Here is an 18,677-nt window from a genome sequence, read left to right on the forward strand (position 1 = left end):
GGGCGTTTCTTGGCGCGCCGGCGATTGAATGGTGCGCAGGCTTAGTAGAAGCCGTGAGGCCACGCCCTGCCAGTAGTTATCATGGCGTACTACAGGCTATTCGGCCGTTCATCTTCTTACAGCGGTTGTCAAGGGAAGGACATGGCCGCGTCCACGAGGATTATGATACCGGAGGCCGCCATTTTCCAAAGACTTCCATTCCGTACAGCCAGGGAGGGCGTTTGCAGCCTCACCAAGTCTTGAGATCCATCCCACCTTGGCAGATGTATTACTTACTTGTTTGTGTATGCATTTCTAGGAGAAACTGGCATTGTATATCCCGAAAAATACCTTTTCTTTGTATTTTCACACTGATTTAAAACTCCACACTCAGGAGGTGCCTGGCTGGCTCAGTTGGTGGAGCATGCGACTCTTGATCTCTGGGTTGTGAGTTGGAGTCCCACACTGGGTGTAGAGTTTACTTAAAAATAAATGCTTAAGAAATAAACAATTTTAAAGAAAGCTTTAAAAAATGAAAAATAAATAAATGCTCAAAATCCAGGTGTTCTGCTCCCTCTTCCCTACCACAATTCACCTTGCAACAGAGATGCTAATGGTGAGAGGCAAATGGGATCCCAGAGGGTGTTGAGTCTGGCACTCAAACTCTCCATCCATCACCAGATTCCCCTGGAGGCAGCTGGGACCCCAGGCTCTGAGGACTGGGTAGGCTGGGGGCTTGCTTCTCAAGGGTCCAGCTTAGTCTGGCAGGAGTTGCTGACAATCACGGAGACCAAACACAGGGACTGGCCCTTCAGGACTGATAGAGAGGAGCCATTCCCCAGTGCGCTGCAGCTGTGGTAAGAAAATGGTAGAGACAGAAAGAGAGAGACAAAGCCAGACCTAGTGTTCAGAAGGAATTCCTCTCTTTCTGTTTCTCAGTCCCCATTTTCTAATTATTTATTTACAAAGTTCTGTAGGCTTTGCTGTTGTGGGGAACAAAGGCAGAAGGAAAAGTAGATAAAATTAAATTTCCTTATAACCTGCAGCCCATTGACAGATACTTGGGACAGGTGAGTAGGATGTTCCTCTAGGAACTCCCGACTGTCTTATGTTACTGCTTTGCTAGAGGGAAAAACAATCTTAGCTTGCCGGTAGCTAAGACTTCCGGGATCTCGCACATCTTCTTTAGCATAGGAAAATCCTTTTGGAAACTTCTCCGATCTTTACTTCTCCCAATTCCCAAGTATGTAATCAGTCACTCCTCACAACCCCAATGCAGCTCTTTCTGCCCTTGGGTCCTGTCCCCGTGCTTTAATATAAAAACCCTTTTGTGCCCCAAAGACATCTCAAGAATTCTTGGTGATCAGCTCCAAACCCCAACATTTCCACATCATTTACTGCAGTATGTATAATAATTCAGTACAAAGGTTCTGGAGCTGGACTCCCTGGGTTTGAGGCCAGCTGTTCAGATTTGGGCAAGTTAGTTAACCCCTCTGTTCTTCAGTTTCTTGTTTCATAAAGTTGTGCTTTTGGCGGGGTACCTAACTGGATTTGTGTGAAAGCAGGTGGCGGCATGGGTAGTGAAAGAATCCACCCAAGGCAGAACAAAGGAAATAGAAGTTTAATGAATACACCAGAAGGGAACTGGGGAAAGACAGTGAAGGAGACACTGTCTGCAGGGAGGTAGTGGGCGGGGGCTGTATTTAAAGGGGTAAGACCCTGGGGGCGTCTGGGTGGCTCAGTCGGTTGAGAGGCTCAGGTCATGATCTAGCAGTCTGTGAGTTGGAGCCCTGCGTCAGGCTCTGTGCTGGCAGCTCAGAGCCTGGAGCCTGCTTCCGATTCTGTGTCTCCTTCTCTCTCTGCCCCTCCCCTGCTTGCTCTCTGTCTCTCTCTCTCTCTCAAAAATAATAAACATTAAAAAAGAATTTTAAGGGGGAAACCCCTTTTGGTATTTGGTAACTGTGCCTGGTTGTAAGTAACCCATTGATTAGTTAGGGCCTATGGATATTTTGAGGTGGGTCACCTTGATGTGGGAGCAGAAGGCAAGCCTTCACCCCACAAACACCCTGCCAGGTGGGATATGTGTGATATCCCTCAGGGACTCCCGGCTGCCCAAGAACAAAGGAAAGGAGGAAATGAATGGTTAACTGATAGAGAGCACAGTCATGCAGGACAGGAGTCTCCATCAGTTTACCTATGTCTTAGTAAATTACAAGAAAAAGGCAATCTTCCAGAAACCCATAGACTCAGTTCCCTGGAGCCCCAACATCACCCTCCTCTCCATAGTGATGTGGGGAACAAAGGCAAGAAGGAAATGGGAGGTAAAATTAGATTTCCTCATAACCTACAGCCCATTGACAAATACTTGAGGCAAATACAGAGTAGAACATTTCTCCAGGAACCCCCTACTGTCCAAAAGTTAATGTCCTACAGGAGGGAAAACAACCTTAGCTTAACATTAGCAAGGCCTCCCTTATCTTAGGAATCCTCTGTAGCACATGAAAGTCCTGGAGGCCTCCCTTTTGTCTTCCCTCCCCCAATTCCATAGTATATAATCAGTCACTCTTCACAATCCCAGTGTGGCTCTTTCTGCCCAAGGGTCCTGTCCTTTAATAAGTCACCTTTTTGCACCAAGGACATCTCAAGAATTCTTTCTTGGCCATCAGCTCTGGACCCCCACCACCACTGCCAAACCCCATCAGCCTGATGGGCCTGGTTGTTTTCAGTTGATGCTCTGTTGGTCTCTGTGGGCCCTTTCTCTATTCCATTGCTGTTGCCTAAAAGCAGCCTCTACAATGATCATATTCAAAATGTTTGAAACAGTGATTTTACATAATAAGAATGAGCTGTCACTGGAGAAAAATATTCTATTTCATTCATTCAACAAATATTAGGTTCCTATGATGTGCCCAAGGAAAAAAAAGTTAAGGATTTTATTTTTAAGTAATCTCTACACCCAACATGGTGCTAGACCTCACAACCCCAAGATCAAGAGTTGCACGCTCCACCGACTGAGCAAGCCAGGAGGCCTCCAAGAAAGACTTGTTGAAATTTTTTTAATGTATATTTATTTTTGAGAGATTGAGACAGAGTGTGAGCAGGCGAGGGGCAGAGAGAGAGGGAGACACAGAATCCGAAGCAGGTTCCAGGCTCTGAGCTGTCAGCACAGAGCCCGACGTGGGGCTCAAACCCACTAACTGTGAGATCGTGACCTGAGCTGAAATCAAGAATTGAATGCTTAACTGACTGAGCCCCCCAGGTACCCCTGTAGTTTAGTTTATAGGTCAACTTCTAATGCTGTCATTCCCAACTCTGAGATTATATATAACGTATATATAATACACAATGTATGTGTGTATAAACACACATATTTATATTTACGCTTATATTTATATCCTGCCAAGTTTTCCTCTTTTCACCTCTGCCCTCCACATTTACACACACACTCCTTCCCTCTTGCCTTACAGGATTAATTTCCACAACCTGAAAATCCAAAGCCATTTCGATCCACAGCTGTCTTTGCTCTGCTCTTCCTTCTTCCTAGCATGCTTTTCTACTCCAAAATCATCAGATGTACACTTCTACTTGTCCATCTTACTCTGCTTAAGACCCTCTTCCTCCAGGAAGCCCCTCTTGATTGTTGTCTCATTGAGCTGCCTCCTTAGCCTGAGTTACTACATCACAACACTCGTCGTCATCATAAATTTCATTAAGCTTAGTCCAAATCTCCTGGCATTTTCTTTCTTTTTTCTTTCTTTTTCTTAGTAGTAGAGTTTGATTTTTCTGAGTTTGAGCCTTGACTACTCTCACTGTCTAGCACAATGACCTTTACCTGAGGGTGCCCAGAAATTTTACGTGGAGACCATGTGGGTGTTGCCTCTCCAGGACTTTTTGGTGTCTCTGCAGAACCCCCAGGTCAGACCACATCACCGAGGCTGCAGGTCTCTTCACACCCCAGCCAGACTCTTCCCAGCAGCTCTGATGGGAGTCACCAGATGCTCACCCGGACTGGGGGAAGTGGAGTTGTCAGCAAGAGAGACTGAGAGATAAAGCCCAGAGGACATGCCTGCTGAGGCCCCAGAGGAGCAAGCTCCAGGAACAGTTCTCTAGAACTTGAGGGCAGACATAGGAAGCAGCAGATTCTGGGTTCCCTGCTCCTGAGATACTACTCAGCAATAAAACAAGTGACCCACTGATGTATACGATAGCATGCAGGCATCACAAGAAGCCAGATGTAAAAGAGTCTACAATATGATTACATCTTATGAAGTCCTAGTGTGACCCAAACTAAGCTATGGCGATAGAAATCAGTAAAGGCTGCCTCAGGGAGGGAGCAGTATGATGGAAATGTGTGTAGAGATGAAAATATTCTACATCTTGATGGGGGTGGGGGTGAATACATTTATCGAAACTCATTAAAACCTGGGTACTATATATAAATACACTATACAAAATGTATTTATTATACACAAATATATTTGCATGTTATATATGATGAGTATATGTCACGCGTATATGATAACACATATGTAAGATAGGGTAATGGTGGATACATGATATTATGCTTTTGTCCAAACCCATTAGACTGTACAATACACTAACAGAACCTTAGTTTGAACTATGGACTTTAGTTGATAATGATGTATCAATATTGAGTTCTTAATTGTAATAAATGTATTATGCTAATGCAAGATGTTAATAATAGGGGAGACTGTGATGAGAAGTGGGTATATATGGGAACTCTCTGTACTATCTGTTCAATTTTCTGTAAAATGAAAACTGTTCTAAAAAATAGTCTATGGGGGTTGGGGCGGTGCGCCTGGGTGGCTCAGTTGGTTAAGCATCCAACTTCAGCTCAGGTCGTGATCTCATAGTTTGTGAGTTTGAGCCCTGCGTCAGGCTCTGTGCTGACAGCTCAGAGCCTGGAGCCTGTTTCAGATGCTGTGTCGCCCTCTTTCTGCCCTCTCCTGCTCGTGCTCTGTCTCTCTCCATCTCTCTCAAAAATAAATAAACATAAAAAAATTAAAAAGAAATGGATGGTAAAAGTTGTTTATAATCACACCAACGCAAAATAAAGAAAATATAAATATAAAACTACTTTTCTAGTCTTGAATTAGCAAAAGTGAAAAAAAGTCCATCATACCAGGCACTCTTATGGGGTGTCTGCAGATTTAAATGCATTGGAAAATGTCATGTTGGCTTCAAATAGAATTGGAAGAATCATCTCCACTTTCCACATAATGTATCAATGAGGAATGCATTTTGCTCTAAATTATGAGGCAGACTTTCAGGAACCTTAATAAATAAGGTTTTATTTTTCTTTCTTTCTTTCTTTTTTAATGTTTATTTATTTTTGAGGGGGCGGGGGGGAGATGAACAGGGGAGGGGAAGAGAGAGAGAAAGACACAGAATCTGAAGCAGGCTCCGAGCTATCAGCACAGAGCCAGACGCGGGGCTTGGACCCATGAATCCTGAGATCACGCCCTGAGCCAAAGTTGGCCGCTTAACCGACTGAGCCACCCAGGCGCCCCAAGGGGCCTTTATTTTTCTCACAGAACACGATGCCTAGAGATGGGCTGCTAGGAGCTTCGATTTCAGCGGCTTGGCAGAGCCCACTAGACATTCTCCGGGGCAAATAAGGAGGAGGGAGAGGGGCCGGCTCCTTCCTGGTTTTCTCACTCCTAGGTGGGCCCAGTCCTGACTCAGCAGCTTTCCTGGACTGAGACCCTTCCACACCGCCCAGATATTCCTGAACTCGGGACCGAATCCTGATTCAGCACCACGGACAGCGCCACATCCAGCTTTGGGCGGGAGAGCGCGCTCCCCGGTGGGCAGGTGCTGGGAGAATTGAGAGGCTTGCGGACGGATTTGAACGGGATAGGTGCCCACCACCCCCGCTCCAGTCTAGCTTTGCCCTTCCTAGACTCCTTGACACCGCCGGAAAATTAGGGCCTTAGGGTCAGTCATACCCTTCGTGTGGGACTGCTCACATGCCCTTGGTTTCTTGCCTCTCAGGGCCAACTCCACCCCCAATCTCTTCAGAGATCCCTCCTTGTCTGGGATAAACCTTTATTCTCTTCCTCACCTCTTACAGGCAGGAAGGGATTCTCTCCCCAATAAGCTGATCTCTTCCTCCCCCTTCCCCTCCCCCTTCTCTTTCCCTCCCCCCTGCTGTATCTCTCTCCCTCTTCCTCTCCACGTGTCCCTCTTTCCTCCTCCTCCTCCTCCCCCTTTCCTCCTCCTCCCTCCTCCTCCTCCTCCTCCTCCTCCTCCTCCTCCTCCTCCTCCTTCTTCTTCTTCTTCTTCTTCTTCTTCTTCTTCGTCTTCTCTCTCTGTCTCTCTCGCTCAGTCTCTGGCCAATACCCAAATGGAGCTCTGGAGGGCTGAGAACAAGACTCACCACCCTTTCCTGATTCCAGCTGTGTCCCAAATCCTGAAAGATGGTTTAAAAATATGCCTCTGTGTCTGTCAGATAAATGAAGGAATGGAATATCAGGAGCTGACTGAGGCATTGTCTTTGGGAGCCAAGGAAGACATTCAAAGTGTTTAGGCACATGTGGGAGCTTGCTTAGATTGGGAAGAGTTCTGTGACCTCAGAGATGTCCATGGGAGACTGGGAGGCTAAGTGAGCCTCCATGGAGGAGAGGAATTGTGGCACCTGGAAGAGTGTGGGGGAAAAGGGGAGAGAGATTCTGTATGTGCAGAGCTCAAGGGAAACGTGAGAAGAGGTAAAGACCCAGTCACAAGTTCTACCTCACCCTGAACCCAGGCTACAGATTCAAGTCTGGAGCTGGAGTCAGGGCTCCAGGCTCAGTCCCAACCTCTATCCCTGCAGACGAATTCAACAGTTCAGCCAGTACTTCCTGAGGTCTCCAGGGTGGGTCTGACATGGAGAGGATTTGTTCTCAGGACTGTCTTGGTGTTCTGTTCCTACATCTTCATAAGAGGGTCTCCAAGAGGGGCGCCTGGAAGGCTCAGTCAGTTAAGCGTCTGACTTCAGCTCAGGTCATGATCTCATTATCTGTGGGTTTGAACCCCACATCAGGCTCTCTGCTGGCAGCATAGAGCCTGCTTCAGATCCTCTGTCTCCCTCTCTCTATCCTGTTCAAGCTCTCTCTCTTTCAAAACTAAACATTAAAAAAAAAAAAAAAAAAAAGAGGGTCTCCCAGAAACCTATCTGGGGAAAACAGACATTTAAACTCCACATCTCTCTTGAAGGAAGTGGACTGGTCTTCAGAAGTTGAGAGGCAGGGTTCTGGGGCACAGGAGGAAGGAAACCCCCTGCCCCCCCCCACACACACACAATGTGGTTCAGAGAGTTAAGGGCTCCATTTCCACTTCCTCTGCAGTGGCCTGAGGGAGAGAGAGGTCTCCCTGTTGAAGGGAGAAGCTGGGGACAGAAACCATCCACTGAATCCAGAAAGCATCCCCCCTTCTACCATCCCTCAGATGCCTCCCCTCCAAGCTGGGAGAGGATAATCATAAAGTGTTAAGGGAATCTATCTAGACTATTCTCTGCATCCCAGAGATGCCAATGCTGCTGTGGTGGCCACAACTGTGAGGGCAAGAGAGGTCTGAGGAAGAGGTCTGAGTGGGGCTGTGGTCAGACACTCTGCTTGCTACCATGGTCCCCGGAGGATGGTATAAGTATGATTTGTATCCTTCCATCAGTGACAGTGAAGGAGGCCTGTGCCTCCTATCCCATTCTGGACCGACTTTGACCCATCCACACCCACCTTCAGATCCGAAAAACATCATAATCCTTCTCTGGCCACAGACCCTATCAAAACCAAAAAGTGAGAACCTCCTCTGGGAGGGGCCCTCAGTTGGTCTCTGAGCATCAGATTTCCCCAAATTCAGACGAGTGGAAATAGTTTAGGATACAGAAATATGGGGGCGCCTGGCTGGCCCAGTTAGTGGAGCATACAACTCTTGATCTCGGGATTGTGGGTTTGAGCCCCATGTTGGGTGTAGAGATTACTTCTTTAATCCGCACTCTTAGTGAGGAGCCCAATGAGGGGGTTGGAACTCATGAACTGTGAGATCATGACCTGAGCGGAAATTAAGAGTCAGATGCTTAACTGACTGAGCCACCCAGCCACCCCTGTGTAGAGATTACTAAAAAAAAAAAAAAAAAAAGGGGGGCGCCTGGGTGGCACAGTCGGTTGAACGTCCGACTTCAGCCAGGTCACGATCTCGCGGTCCATGAGTTCGAGCCCCGCGTCGGGCTCTGGGCTGATGGCTCAGAGCCTGGAGCCTGTTTCCGATTCTGTGTCTCCCTCTCTCTCTGCCCCTCCCCCGTTCATGCTCTGTCTCTCTCTGTCCCAAAAATAAATAAACTTTGAAAAAAAAATTAAAAAAAAAAAAAAAAAAGGAAAGGATAGAGAAATATGGCTTCCAATATATGAGACTGTCTCTGAACATGACAAACAGCCAAAGCTCCCCAGGAAAGAACCCCAGAGATGGGAACTCATCTCCTTATCTAGAGGGTGGGGAAGATGTACAGAGCCCTGAGGCTCATAGAAGGAGAGGACACTGTAGAGGTTGTACCCAGGATCACACTCCAGGGTCTGAGTCTTTTTCTCTTCTCCAGCTTGTACCAGATACCCCAAGTCTACACCCTTCTAACATGTAGTGCAGAGTCAATTCAGAATATAATTAGCACTTTGCCAGGAGCTTGTGTAAGAGGATGATTCTCTCCTCCCCAGACCCCAAGACCCCCACCCCTGAGGACTCATTCATGTCTTCAGATCCCAAGATCACAACCCCAGCACTACACATCAGGTGACCTCCCCAGGTCTGTGATGGACAGAACCATCTGAGAAGGTCAGACCATGGTTAAAACATGTATGTGATTTTCCAGGCCTGATCATAGGCAAATATGAAGGCTTTCCCTGGAGGGCAGACCCCTGCGGGTGGGGGTGGGGGGCTGGGAAGCTGCCCTCCCCACTCCGGACTTGGTGACAGCCAGTGCATCAAAATCCCAGAAGGGAGTTCCTCCCATCAAGGACTCAGACATCTCTGGCTGGTCATATGCTTTGCATCCTAGGCCAGCTGCCTTCATTCCTACCTCTCTTTATCTGGGTTCTTCAGGTGCCTCTACTGAGGCCTCCTGATGGGGGAAGGAGGAGGAAAACTTGAAGACACTTTCCCCACCCAGACTCTGCACTTGCTACCCGTAGCTCCCCACCCCCATCCCTTGCAGTCATTTCCTCTCAGTAATTCTCCTTCCACTGACCCACCCCCTACTCCTTGGTGATAAATTCCCACTTTTCCTTACTGTATTCAGAGTGGAGTACTGGCCTCTCTCCCCTCCTGCCACACCCCATTGTGGTGGTTCCTGTGGCCCCAAATACAGTCTTTACCTTTCCTTAATAAGTGTCACAAATAATTTTTTCCTTGACAGTCATATTTTTTTTTTTCCCTTTAGCACCCAACCACCTTTCTTTGGGGGGGAGGAAATGGAAAGGGGAGGTGCTTTGTCCGATTTAGCTTCTTGCTTGTACAATATACCATCGCAGTGTGTGATTAAAGGCCTTGTTACCTTTCATTTTGACTCATTGTTGCTTCAATTGCCTACTTAGGTATCTCGCTTAGCTAAGCTCCAGCCACCACCTGGCTCAGCACCTACTACTGTTGCTGGTCAGGACACCTGGGTCCCCGAGGGCCTATGTGACTTGATGCCTGGCCAGAGACCTGGCTTGAGGAAGGAGAAGAAAGCCCACGGACAGCCTCCCCTCACCACCCCTCTGTGGATCCAAACACAGGATTAAAACCGGCCCCTTCCCACCATTGAATTAGAACATGTTGTCATTCCCTGGTCCAAATATCGATAAGAATCTCGCTGTTGGGCCCTGGTAGGAAATGGCGCAGGAAGAAAGACTCTGCTCTGGGGCAGTGATGCAAGTGGAGTTTCTGCTGTTCAGGGCAGAGGTGGGGTCTCAGAGCTCCAAGTCAGGGTGAAGTTGGGGTGGGGCTCCGGGATTCACTCCAGTAGTCCGTCCCCCACCCACCGCACCTGTCTTTCATTTTCAGTTCCTGAAAGTGTCTTAAATCACTCTTGCTTCCATTACCAAGGCTGCTGTCTCCACGTGGGCTCGGGTTTTCCTTTTCCCCAAAGTCACAACAGTTTCCTCTCCGACCTTTTGGCCTCCAGCCTCTCCCTTCCGGCTCTTCCCTACACTGGCCTCAGAGGGATCGTGTTGATTCCTATATGACCCTGCCCCTTTCCTGCTCAAGAACCTTCCATGGCTCCCCATTGCCTTCAGATAAAGCTCAAGCTTGTCTGTCTTCCCCCACTGCTTGAACTAGTTGAGGGTCAGGACTGATTCAAATCTGTCCTCTTTTTTTTTCTATGATAGTTTGTGAGTGAATGAATGAATGAACGATATAAGTGAGGGTGTGTGTTCCTTGTCCAGATGAGGACTCTTTCATACTTCTGACACTGTGTAGGCTAGCCTGAGACCCATCCCGAGGAGGGCACCTCCACGACGGTCCCGAGGCTCTGACTCTCCGGAGGGGCTGGCCAGGTGGGATTGTAACAACACTCCGAGCTGCTGGAAGGGTGAACTTGCTTCAAGCTTATGCACTCCTTGCTTGCTGACTTCAGACCCTTTATCTGTACCAGAACTAGCTTGTTTTCTTTGAGGTTTGCAGCTCACTGACCTTGAGGAGTGAAGGACCAGACTTTCCCAGAAGAGAGGCGGGACTCCATTCGAAGACAGCTGCCGTGGATGCCAGCCAGTCTGTTCAGGGTCATGTATCGGGTCCATGACTAACCACTTGGGCACCTGCTTCTCCTGCACTCAGCTCCCCTCCCTTTTCCCGTGCCGTCTTCCCAGGTTGCCAGCTTCCTGAATAAAGCACCATCGACTCGTCTCTCGAGTATTGATTTTTTTTCTTTTCTTTTAATTCCAGTATAGTTAACATGCAGTATTCTATTAGTTTTAGTTATACTGGTTGACATGACTATTATTTATTTCCAAGCGGTGAGCGGCCGCACCTGACTTCGGGACCAGCTTTCTGTCCAGTTAACAGCTCTCGGCTACAGACAACTGGGCATGAGCCCAGGAGGCAGGGCTTGGGGGCTCCCGTCCTTCCTTACTGCCTTACTTGAGCAAGACCCTTGCCTCCTCTGAGTCTTAGGACCCGCCTGCCCCACGCAGAAAGGGGACCAGATTATCTCAAAGATTAATCACAGCTGACTGTGAGTCTGAAGTTCTCTTTTCTAGGTTTGTGCCCTCTTGTACCTACCACAGGCTTCCTGTCTGAACTTCCTCTGTCCTCCCACAGCCCACGGATTCCTTTCTCTGTCAGAGGGGCCACAGAAGGCAAACTGTCCCAGGGCATGACAGAGGGATGCCGCTGTGGCTGCTGCTGCTGTGTGGAGGTGAGTCAACTGAGGGGAGAGGGAACCCCGTTTGGGGGAGGCATCGAAGCTCCGAGCTGAGTCTTTCCCTCTCTCTCCAGGGCCCCTGCTTCAGGTTCTGGGCTACTGGCTGGAGCTACAGGACTCTGTGACTGTCCAGGAGGGCTTGTGTGTCCACGTGCGCTGCAAATTTTTTTCGCCCTGGCTTAGCTTTGGATTCATCCCCGTATCTTGGTTCCAGAAAGGGGCAGATGTCAACTACGATCCTCCAGTGGCCACAAACAAACCAGACAGGAAGCTGCATGAGAGGACCCAGGGCCGGTTCTTCCTCCTCGGGGACCCCCAGACTGAGGACTGCTCTCTGTACATCACAGATGTCAACATGGGGGACAGTGGGACTTACTTCTTACATGTCAAAACACACTCCTATCTATATAATATGCTTTCTCTGAATGTGACAGGTATGGGAGGGGCTCAGGGAAAGACCCCAGGGTGTGGGGCATCAGAGATGGAAAAATGAAGGTTCTGTGCCTTTTGGGGGTGGTGTAGAGTGGAGACGGGCACGACAAGACACTGGGGCGGGCTGACAAAACACCGAGGGGCCCCAACATTGTGTCTGTCCTCACCAGCTCTGACCCACACACCTCACATCCTTACCCCGGGGACCCTGGAGTCCGGCCGCCCCGGGAACCTGAACTGCTCTGTGCCCTGGGCCTGCGAGCGGGGAATGCCCCCCATCTTCTCCTGGACGTCAGCGGCCCTCACCTCCCTGGGCCCCAGGACCCACCTCTCCTCAGTGCTCACCCTCACCCCACGGCCCCAGGACCACGGCACCAACCTCACCTGTCAAGTGCAATTCCCTGCAATTGGTGTGATGGTGGAAAGGACCATCCAGCTCAATGTCACCTGTGAGTGGAGGGCCAGGAGCACCCAGGTGCCTGAGGGGTGGGGCCAGGGCAGAGCTAGGCTGCGGTTTAACAGTGGGGTCTTGGTAGCTAAGCGGGAAGGGAATCCCCCTATCTGTGGCCCCGGGTCCTGGGGGAATGGCCCACCACCCACTCCTCCGTTGCCATGAATGCCGAGGCAGCCTCATCCTTCTGTCCAGATGCTCCACAGAACACGGCCATCAGGATCTTCCAAGGAAACAGAATAGGTAGGAAAGAACCTCTTTTCTCCGGGGCTGGGGCGGAAACCCAGGCTCTGCCAGGACAGCCCTACTGGGCTCTCAAGCTTCTGCTGGCCAGGAACAGGCCTGAGACACGTACAAGAAGCCGGACACTGAGTTCAGACAAAGGGAGCGGTGGGCCGGCCAGAGGCCTGCACAAACTTGGACTCCCTGAAGTTACTGTTTGTGCACCATATGTATCCCCTGTCTCAGCCCTCGGGCCTCCATCTGCTGGACGGTGGGGGGCAGCTCCCGGGCAAACCATCCCGGTCTCAACTGCAGGCCTGCTGCCTGGACTCTGCCAGTCCCCTCCTCAGAGCGAGTGTGGACATCACAAGAGGAGAGAGTCACCGGCCTCACCCGACTCCTCTCTCCCTCTCTGCATCTCTCTCCCCCAAAGCCCTAGAGACTCTGCAAAACACCTCGTCCCTTCTCATCCGGGAGGGCCAGGACCTGCGGCTGCTCTGTGCTGCTGCCGGCAACACCCCCGCCGAGCTGAGCTGGTTCCGGGGGTCCCCTGCCCTGAATGCCACCCCCATGTGCACGACCCACATCCTGGAGCTGCCTCAAGTCGGGGCTGCGGAGGAAGGGACGCTCACCTGCCGAGCTCAGAACTCGCTGGGCTCCCAGCACGTCTCCCTGCGTCTCTCTGTGGTCTGTGAGTGTGGGGACCCCCGGGGGGGGGGCGGGACGCCCGGGGCCTGGGGAGCAGAGGCGTCGCTGACCCTGCCCCTCCTGTCCCCCCTGCAGGCCCCCCGCGGCTGCTCGGCCCCTCCTGCTCCTGGGAGGGCGAGGCGCTGGGCTGCACCTGCTCCGCCCGAGCCCGGCCGGCCCCCACCCTGCGCTGGCGGCTGGGGGAGGGGCTGCTGGAGGGGAACCACAGCGACGCCTCCTTGACCGTCACCTCCAGCTCCGAGGGGCCCTGGGCCAACAGCTCCCTGAGCCTCAGGGGGCCGCTGGGCTCTGACCTCAGACTCAGCTGCGAGGCCCGGAATGAGCACGGGGCCCAGAGCACCGCCGTCCTGGTGCTGCGGCCAGGTCTGGGGGCTGTGGGGAGGTGGGGTGGGTGGGGGTGTTACCTGGAGGACTAGGAGCTTGGTCCTTGCACTACATCCCTTGCTAGGGAAGCTGTGACAAAGTCCCTCACACTGGGCAGTTCAAACAATGGAGATTTACTCTCTCCCAGTTCTGGATAGAATCAAGGTGTCCCCAGATCAGTTCCTTCTGAGACTGTGAGAACCTGTTCCAGCCTCCCCCTGGCTTCTGGTGTTTGCTGGCAATCTTTGATGCTCCCCAGCTTGTGCAAGCATCACCCCTTCTCCACCTTCATGTTTTCCTGGCACCCTCTTGGGTGTGCGTCTGTGTCCAAATATCCCCATTTTGTGAGGACACTCGTCATATTGGGTTAGGACCCACCCTAGCGATCCCATTTTAGCTTGATTACCTTTGTAAAGACCCTGTTGCAAGGAAAGTCACATTGTGAGGGTGGAGGGGTGTACCAGAGGGCTGGGACTTCAGCATAGGAATTTGGCAGGGGACACAATTCCGCCCCCAAGAGCCTCAGAGAGATGGGGCTGGGGTGGGGAGGCACCTAAGGCCCCAAATGGAGGAGCTGTAGGCTTAAGATCTTTAGTCCTGAGGCCAGGGGAAGGGGCCGGTCCAGCGTCCACAGGGCAATGGAATGCCATGTGATGGATGGCGGGTTATACTAAAGGGACACAGAGGGAGAGAAGTGGAGGGTTGGAGGATGTCATGTATTGGAACTGGAGCTTACACAGAACTCAAATTTTCTGCAGATGAGCCAGAACCCAGGGCCAGTGGCGTCCTGGGAGCCGTCGGGGGAGCGGGCATCATGACCCTGCTATTTTCTCTCTGCCTTTGTCTCATCTTCAGGTGAGAGTGGGCTCCAGGGATGGAGGGAGAGGCCTGGAGTGGAAAGGGCATGAGGTCATGGAATCTTAGAGAGCCCGAGCTAGAGGAACTTGGGCTGCTGGGAACTCCAAGAGCCAGGGAAGGAGGCTGCATGGTGGAGTGAAGCATCCCGTAGCCAACCGGGCCAAGCCTGGGTTCTCTTCCCAGCCCCTGGTCCAGCTCTTGGATTAGGGGAAGCACTTGGAGACTGGACCCACACCCACCTGTCTCCTTCTGTGCTCTTCGTGGGATGCAGGGGATGGTCTGCCCGCTGCACGCCCCAAATAACCAGGCTGAAAGTCCCGGGGGCTGTTCCCTTAGAGTGAAGACCCTCAGGAAGAGAGCAGCCCAGCCAGTGCAAATCATGGAGTTGAACCCAGCCGGTGACTCAGGCTCTGGGGTGAGTGACAGACCACGAGCTCCTATCCAGCCTCTGCCTTTTGGAAGCCGCCCTCAGCGAATAGTCGGGCATTTCCCTTGTTAACACCCAATACTTGCTCCTCCGGTTGCCCATTGAGGGGCATTTATGCCTCCTATGTCAGAGTATCACATTCCCCTGGAATATTAGCCTTTTTCTTGTGGCGTTGGTTACCCAGAAGCGTAAGGGCCCTAGCGTAGTGTGGGTCAGACCCACTGAGTAGGGAAGTGGTGACTCGAGCCCTAGGGTAGAGACTGGGGCACCCCGAAGTCACATTTTGCGCATCAGTCCCATTTTGCATCCTTCAAATCTACCACTGTCAACGGTAGATAAATACCAACCTCATTTATTATATGCACTTTATGTATAATAAAACGCACCCATTTGAATGTGAATTTTGACAAACGTGAATGTTAAGAGCGTATGTAACCATGTTCTCGATCAAGATGTGGAACATTTCCAGGGCACCTGGGAGGCTCAGGTGGTTAAGCGTCTGACTCTTGGGTTGGCTCAGGGCATGATCTCACAGTTCGTGGGTTCGAGCCCCATGGGTTCGAGCCCCGTGCTATCAGTTGCTTGGGATTCTCTGACTCTCTCTTTTTCTGCCCCTCCCCTGCTCTCTCTCTAGCTCTCTCTCAAAATAAATAAATAAACTTAAAAGAAATAAACCATTAAAAAAAAACCATGTAGAACATTTCCATCATGTCCCTAAATTCCTTTGTTCCCCTGCCCAGTCAGTTCAACCTTTCCAGCAATCACTGATTTTTATCACTGTGGATTACTTTTGTCCCTTCTGGGACTTTATATAAAAGGAATCATACGGGGGCACCTGGGTGGCTCAGTCAGTTATGTGTCTGACTTCGGCTCAGGTCATGATCTTGCGGTTTGTGAGTTCTAGCCCCGTGTCAGGCTCTATGCTAACAGCTTGGAACCTGGAGCCTGCTTCGGATTCTGTGTCTTCCTCTCTCTGCCCCTCCCCTGCCCATGCTCCCTCTCTGTCTCTCAATAGTGAATAAACATTAAAAAAAAAAAAAAAAACTAAAAACAAAAAAAGGAATCATGCAATATTTACTAATTTATCTGGTTTCTATCACTTCATGAAAAGACACAAAAATCCTAAACATGTATGCCTTCCATAACAGAGCACCATTCATCAAAATAAGCGTACTTGAAAACTGACAGAGGGGCGCCTGGGTGGCGCAGTCGGCTAAGCGTCCGACTTCGGCTCAGGTCATGATCTCACGGTCCGTGAGTTCGAGCCCCGCGTCGGGCTCTGGGCTGATGGCTCAGAGCCTGGAGCCTGTTTCCGATTCTGTGTCTCCCTCTCTCTCTCTGCCCCTCCGCCGTTCATGCTCTGTCTCTCTCTGTCCCAAAAATAAATAAACGTTGAAAAAAAAAAAAGAAGAAAAAAGAAAACTGACAGAACAGCAAGGAGAAATAGACATACTGGCAATCGTAGCTGATTATTTCAAACTCTTCTTTCCGTAACTGGTAGAAAAAGTACACACAAAATCTTTTTTTTAAGTTTATTTATTTACTTCAAAAGGGAGGGACAGCACAAGCAGGGGAGGGGCAGAGAGAGAGAGAGAGGGAGACAGAGAATCCCAAGCAAGCTCCATGCTGTCAGCACAGAGCCCAACACGGGGCTCGATCCCATGAACTGTGAGATCCTGACCTGAGCCGAAACCAAGAGTTGGACGCTTAACTGACTGAGCCACCCAGGTGCGCCACCACCCCCCCCCCCCGCCGATATCATTTTAAAAGCTTCATTTACGTAATTCCCTGTCTTGTTTCTCCTTGGTGGATCTTGGGGAACGGAACCCTTAACATGAGCTAAATCCCCATCTTGTCGTGAATCGCGACACACATCTTCCATTTCTTTACCTTCAACTTCTCAATTTTGTTCCTTTAAGCGAACATCTCTTGTAGTCAGTACAGTATAGCGGTTCAAAGCATGGACTCTGGAGCTGGACTCCTGCATTCAAATCCCATCTTTCCCTACGGGCAAACTGGGTGACCTTGGGCAAGTGGCACACACCTCCGTTTATTTTTGGTGACATGGGAATGTTAAGAGTATAGAGGGTAGTTACAAGAAGTGTCTAGAACACTAGCCGGCACAGAGTAAGCACAGCATTCATTACTACAGTCAGAGTCGTTACCTCCTCTAGCGAGTAAGTCCTAAGAGCGGTTTGTTTTGCAGCTATTGTTTTAGTCCCGCTGTGTCCCCAGAGACCAGAGAAATGCCCAACAGTTTCCTCTTAATCCGAGAATTACTTCTCGTTTTGCCTCTCTCAGCGCCTGTGTGAGGGCCTGTTTCTTTTTTCTTCAGCTTATTGATTTATTTTTGAGAGAGAAAGAGAGCTAAAGCTTGCAAGTGGGGGAAGAGCATAGAGGGAGGGAGAGAGTGAATCCCAAGCAGCCTCTGCACGGTCAGCGAGGAGCCAGACGCAAGGCTCGAACTCACGAACTTCGAGATCATGACCTGAGCCGAAACCAAGAGCTGGATGCCCAACCGACTGAGTAACCCAGGCGCCCCTGTGAGAACTGGTTTCTTGCTGCTGTCGCCTGGGGGTGTCACGGGCAGGGGGCACCTGGGTGGCGCAGTTGGTTAAGCACCTGACTTTGACTTTGGTTCAGGTTGTGGTCTCACAGGTCATGGGTTCAAGCCCCTCACTGGGCTCTCTGCTGTCGGTGTGGAGCCCACTGTTCCTTTCTGTCTCTGCCCCTCCCCTGCTCTCATTCCCTCAAAAATAAATACGTTAAAAAAAAAACAAAAAAATTTTAAAAACGTAATGCAGTTAAGATAAACACCGACTAAGGGCTGGCCAACCTTAATTATTTAAAAAAAAATTTTTTTTCAACGTTTATTTATTTTTGGGACAGAGAGAGACAGAGCATGAACGGGGGAGGGGCAGAGAGAGAGGGAGACACAGAATCGGAAACAGGCTCCAGGCTCCGAGCCGTCAGCCCAGAGCCTGACGCGGGGCTTGAACTCACGGACCGTGAGATCGTGACCTGGCTGGAGTCGGACGCTTAACCGACTGCGCCACCCAGGCGCCCCCGGCCAACCTTAATTATTAAACATTCAAAAATAAATGAATGGGTGAATGATAAAAATTCCATCAGGGCCCATCCCCTTCTGGCCCTTGGCTGCTTTCTCCCAGACCCTGCTGACTGGCTCCAAATTCCTCCTCTTCCTTCCACTCAGGCTCATCGGCACCGGGTCTTGACAGACATCCCTGCAGACCCCCCAGCTCCTGCTGGGACTAGCCCCATTTCAGGAGAAGAACAGGAACTCCACTATGCTTTCCTCCGATTTCCCAAGCTGAAGCCTCGGGAACAGGAAGGCATCAACACCGAGTACTCAGAGATCAAGACATACAAGTGAGGAATTGTCTGTCTCCTACTTCTGGAGCCTGGAAGTCTGAGATCACGTGTCAGCAGAGGTCTCTCTCCTTGGCTTGTAGATGGCCGTCTTCTCCCTGTGAACTTACCTGGTCTTCCCTCTGTGTGCCCGTGTCTCAACTTCTTCTTCTTCTTTTTATTTTTTTAAACCTTTTTTAATGTGTGTTTTTTTTTTTTTGAGAGAGAGAGAGTGCAAGCAGGGGAGAGGCAGAGAGAGAGAGAGAGAGAGAAGGACAGAGGATTCGAAGCAAGTTCTGCTGATAGCACAGAGCCCAGTGCAGGGCTCCAACTCATGAACCATGAGATCATGACCGGAGCTGAAGTCGGAGGCTCAACCAACTGAGCCACCCAGGTGCCCCTCAATTTCTTCTTCTTAAAAAAATTTTTTTTTAATGTTTATTTATTTTTGGGAGAGACAGAGACAGAGTGTG

The 18,677-nt window shown here is 50.3% G+C and overlaps 1 protein-coding gene across 1 annotated transcript; it reads left to right on the forward strand.

Annotated features, from left to right (window-relative positions):
* Positions 1-10,647: 10,647 nt before the first annotated feature.
* LOC123577999 (sialic acid-binding Ig-like lectin 5) lies at positions 10,648-18,340 on the forward strand. The gene is made up of 9 exons (XM_045440475.1): positions 10,648-11,368; positions 11,449-11,808; positions 11,977-12,255; positions 12,453-12,500; positions 12,913-13,170; positions 13,263-13,550; positions 14,309-14,405; positions 14,745-14,823; positions 18,050-18,340. Exons 1-9 carry the CDS (start codon positions 11,338-11,340, stop codon positions 18,227-18,229), a joined length of 1,620 nt encoding a protein of 539 aa, XP_045296431.1. The 5' UTR covers positions 10,648-11,337; the 3' UTR covers positions 18,230-18,340.
* The last annotated feature ends 337 nt before the right edge of the window (positions 18,341-18,677 follow it).

Source organism: Leopardus geoffroyi, chromosome E2 (assembly GCF_018350155.1).
Source record: "Leopardus geoffroyi isolate Oge1 chromosome E2, O.geoffroyi_Oge1_pat1.0, whole genome shotgun sequence".
NCBI lineage: Eukaryota > Metazoa > Chordata > Mammalia > Carnivora > Felidae > Leopardus > Leopardus geoffroyi.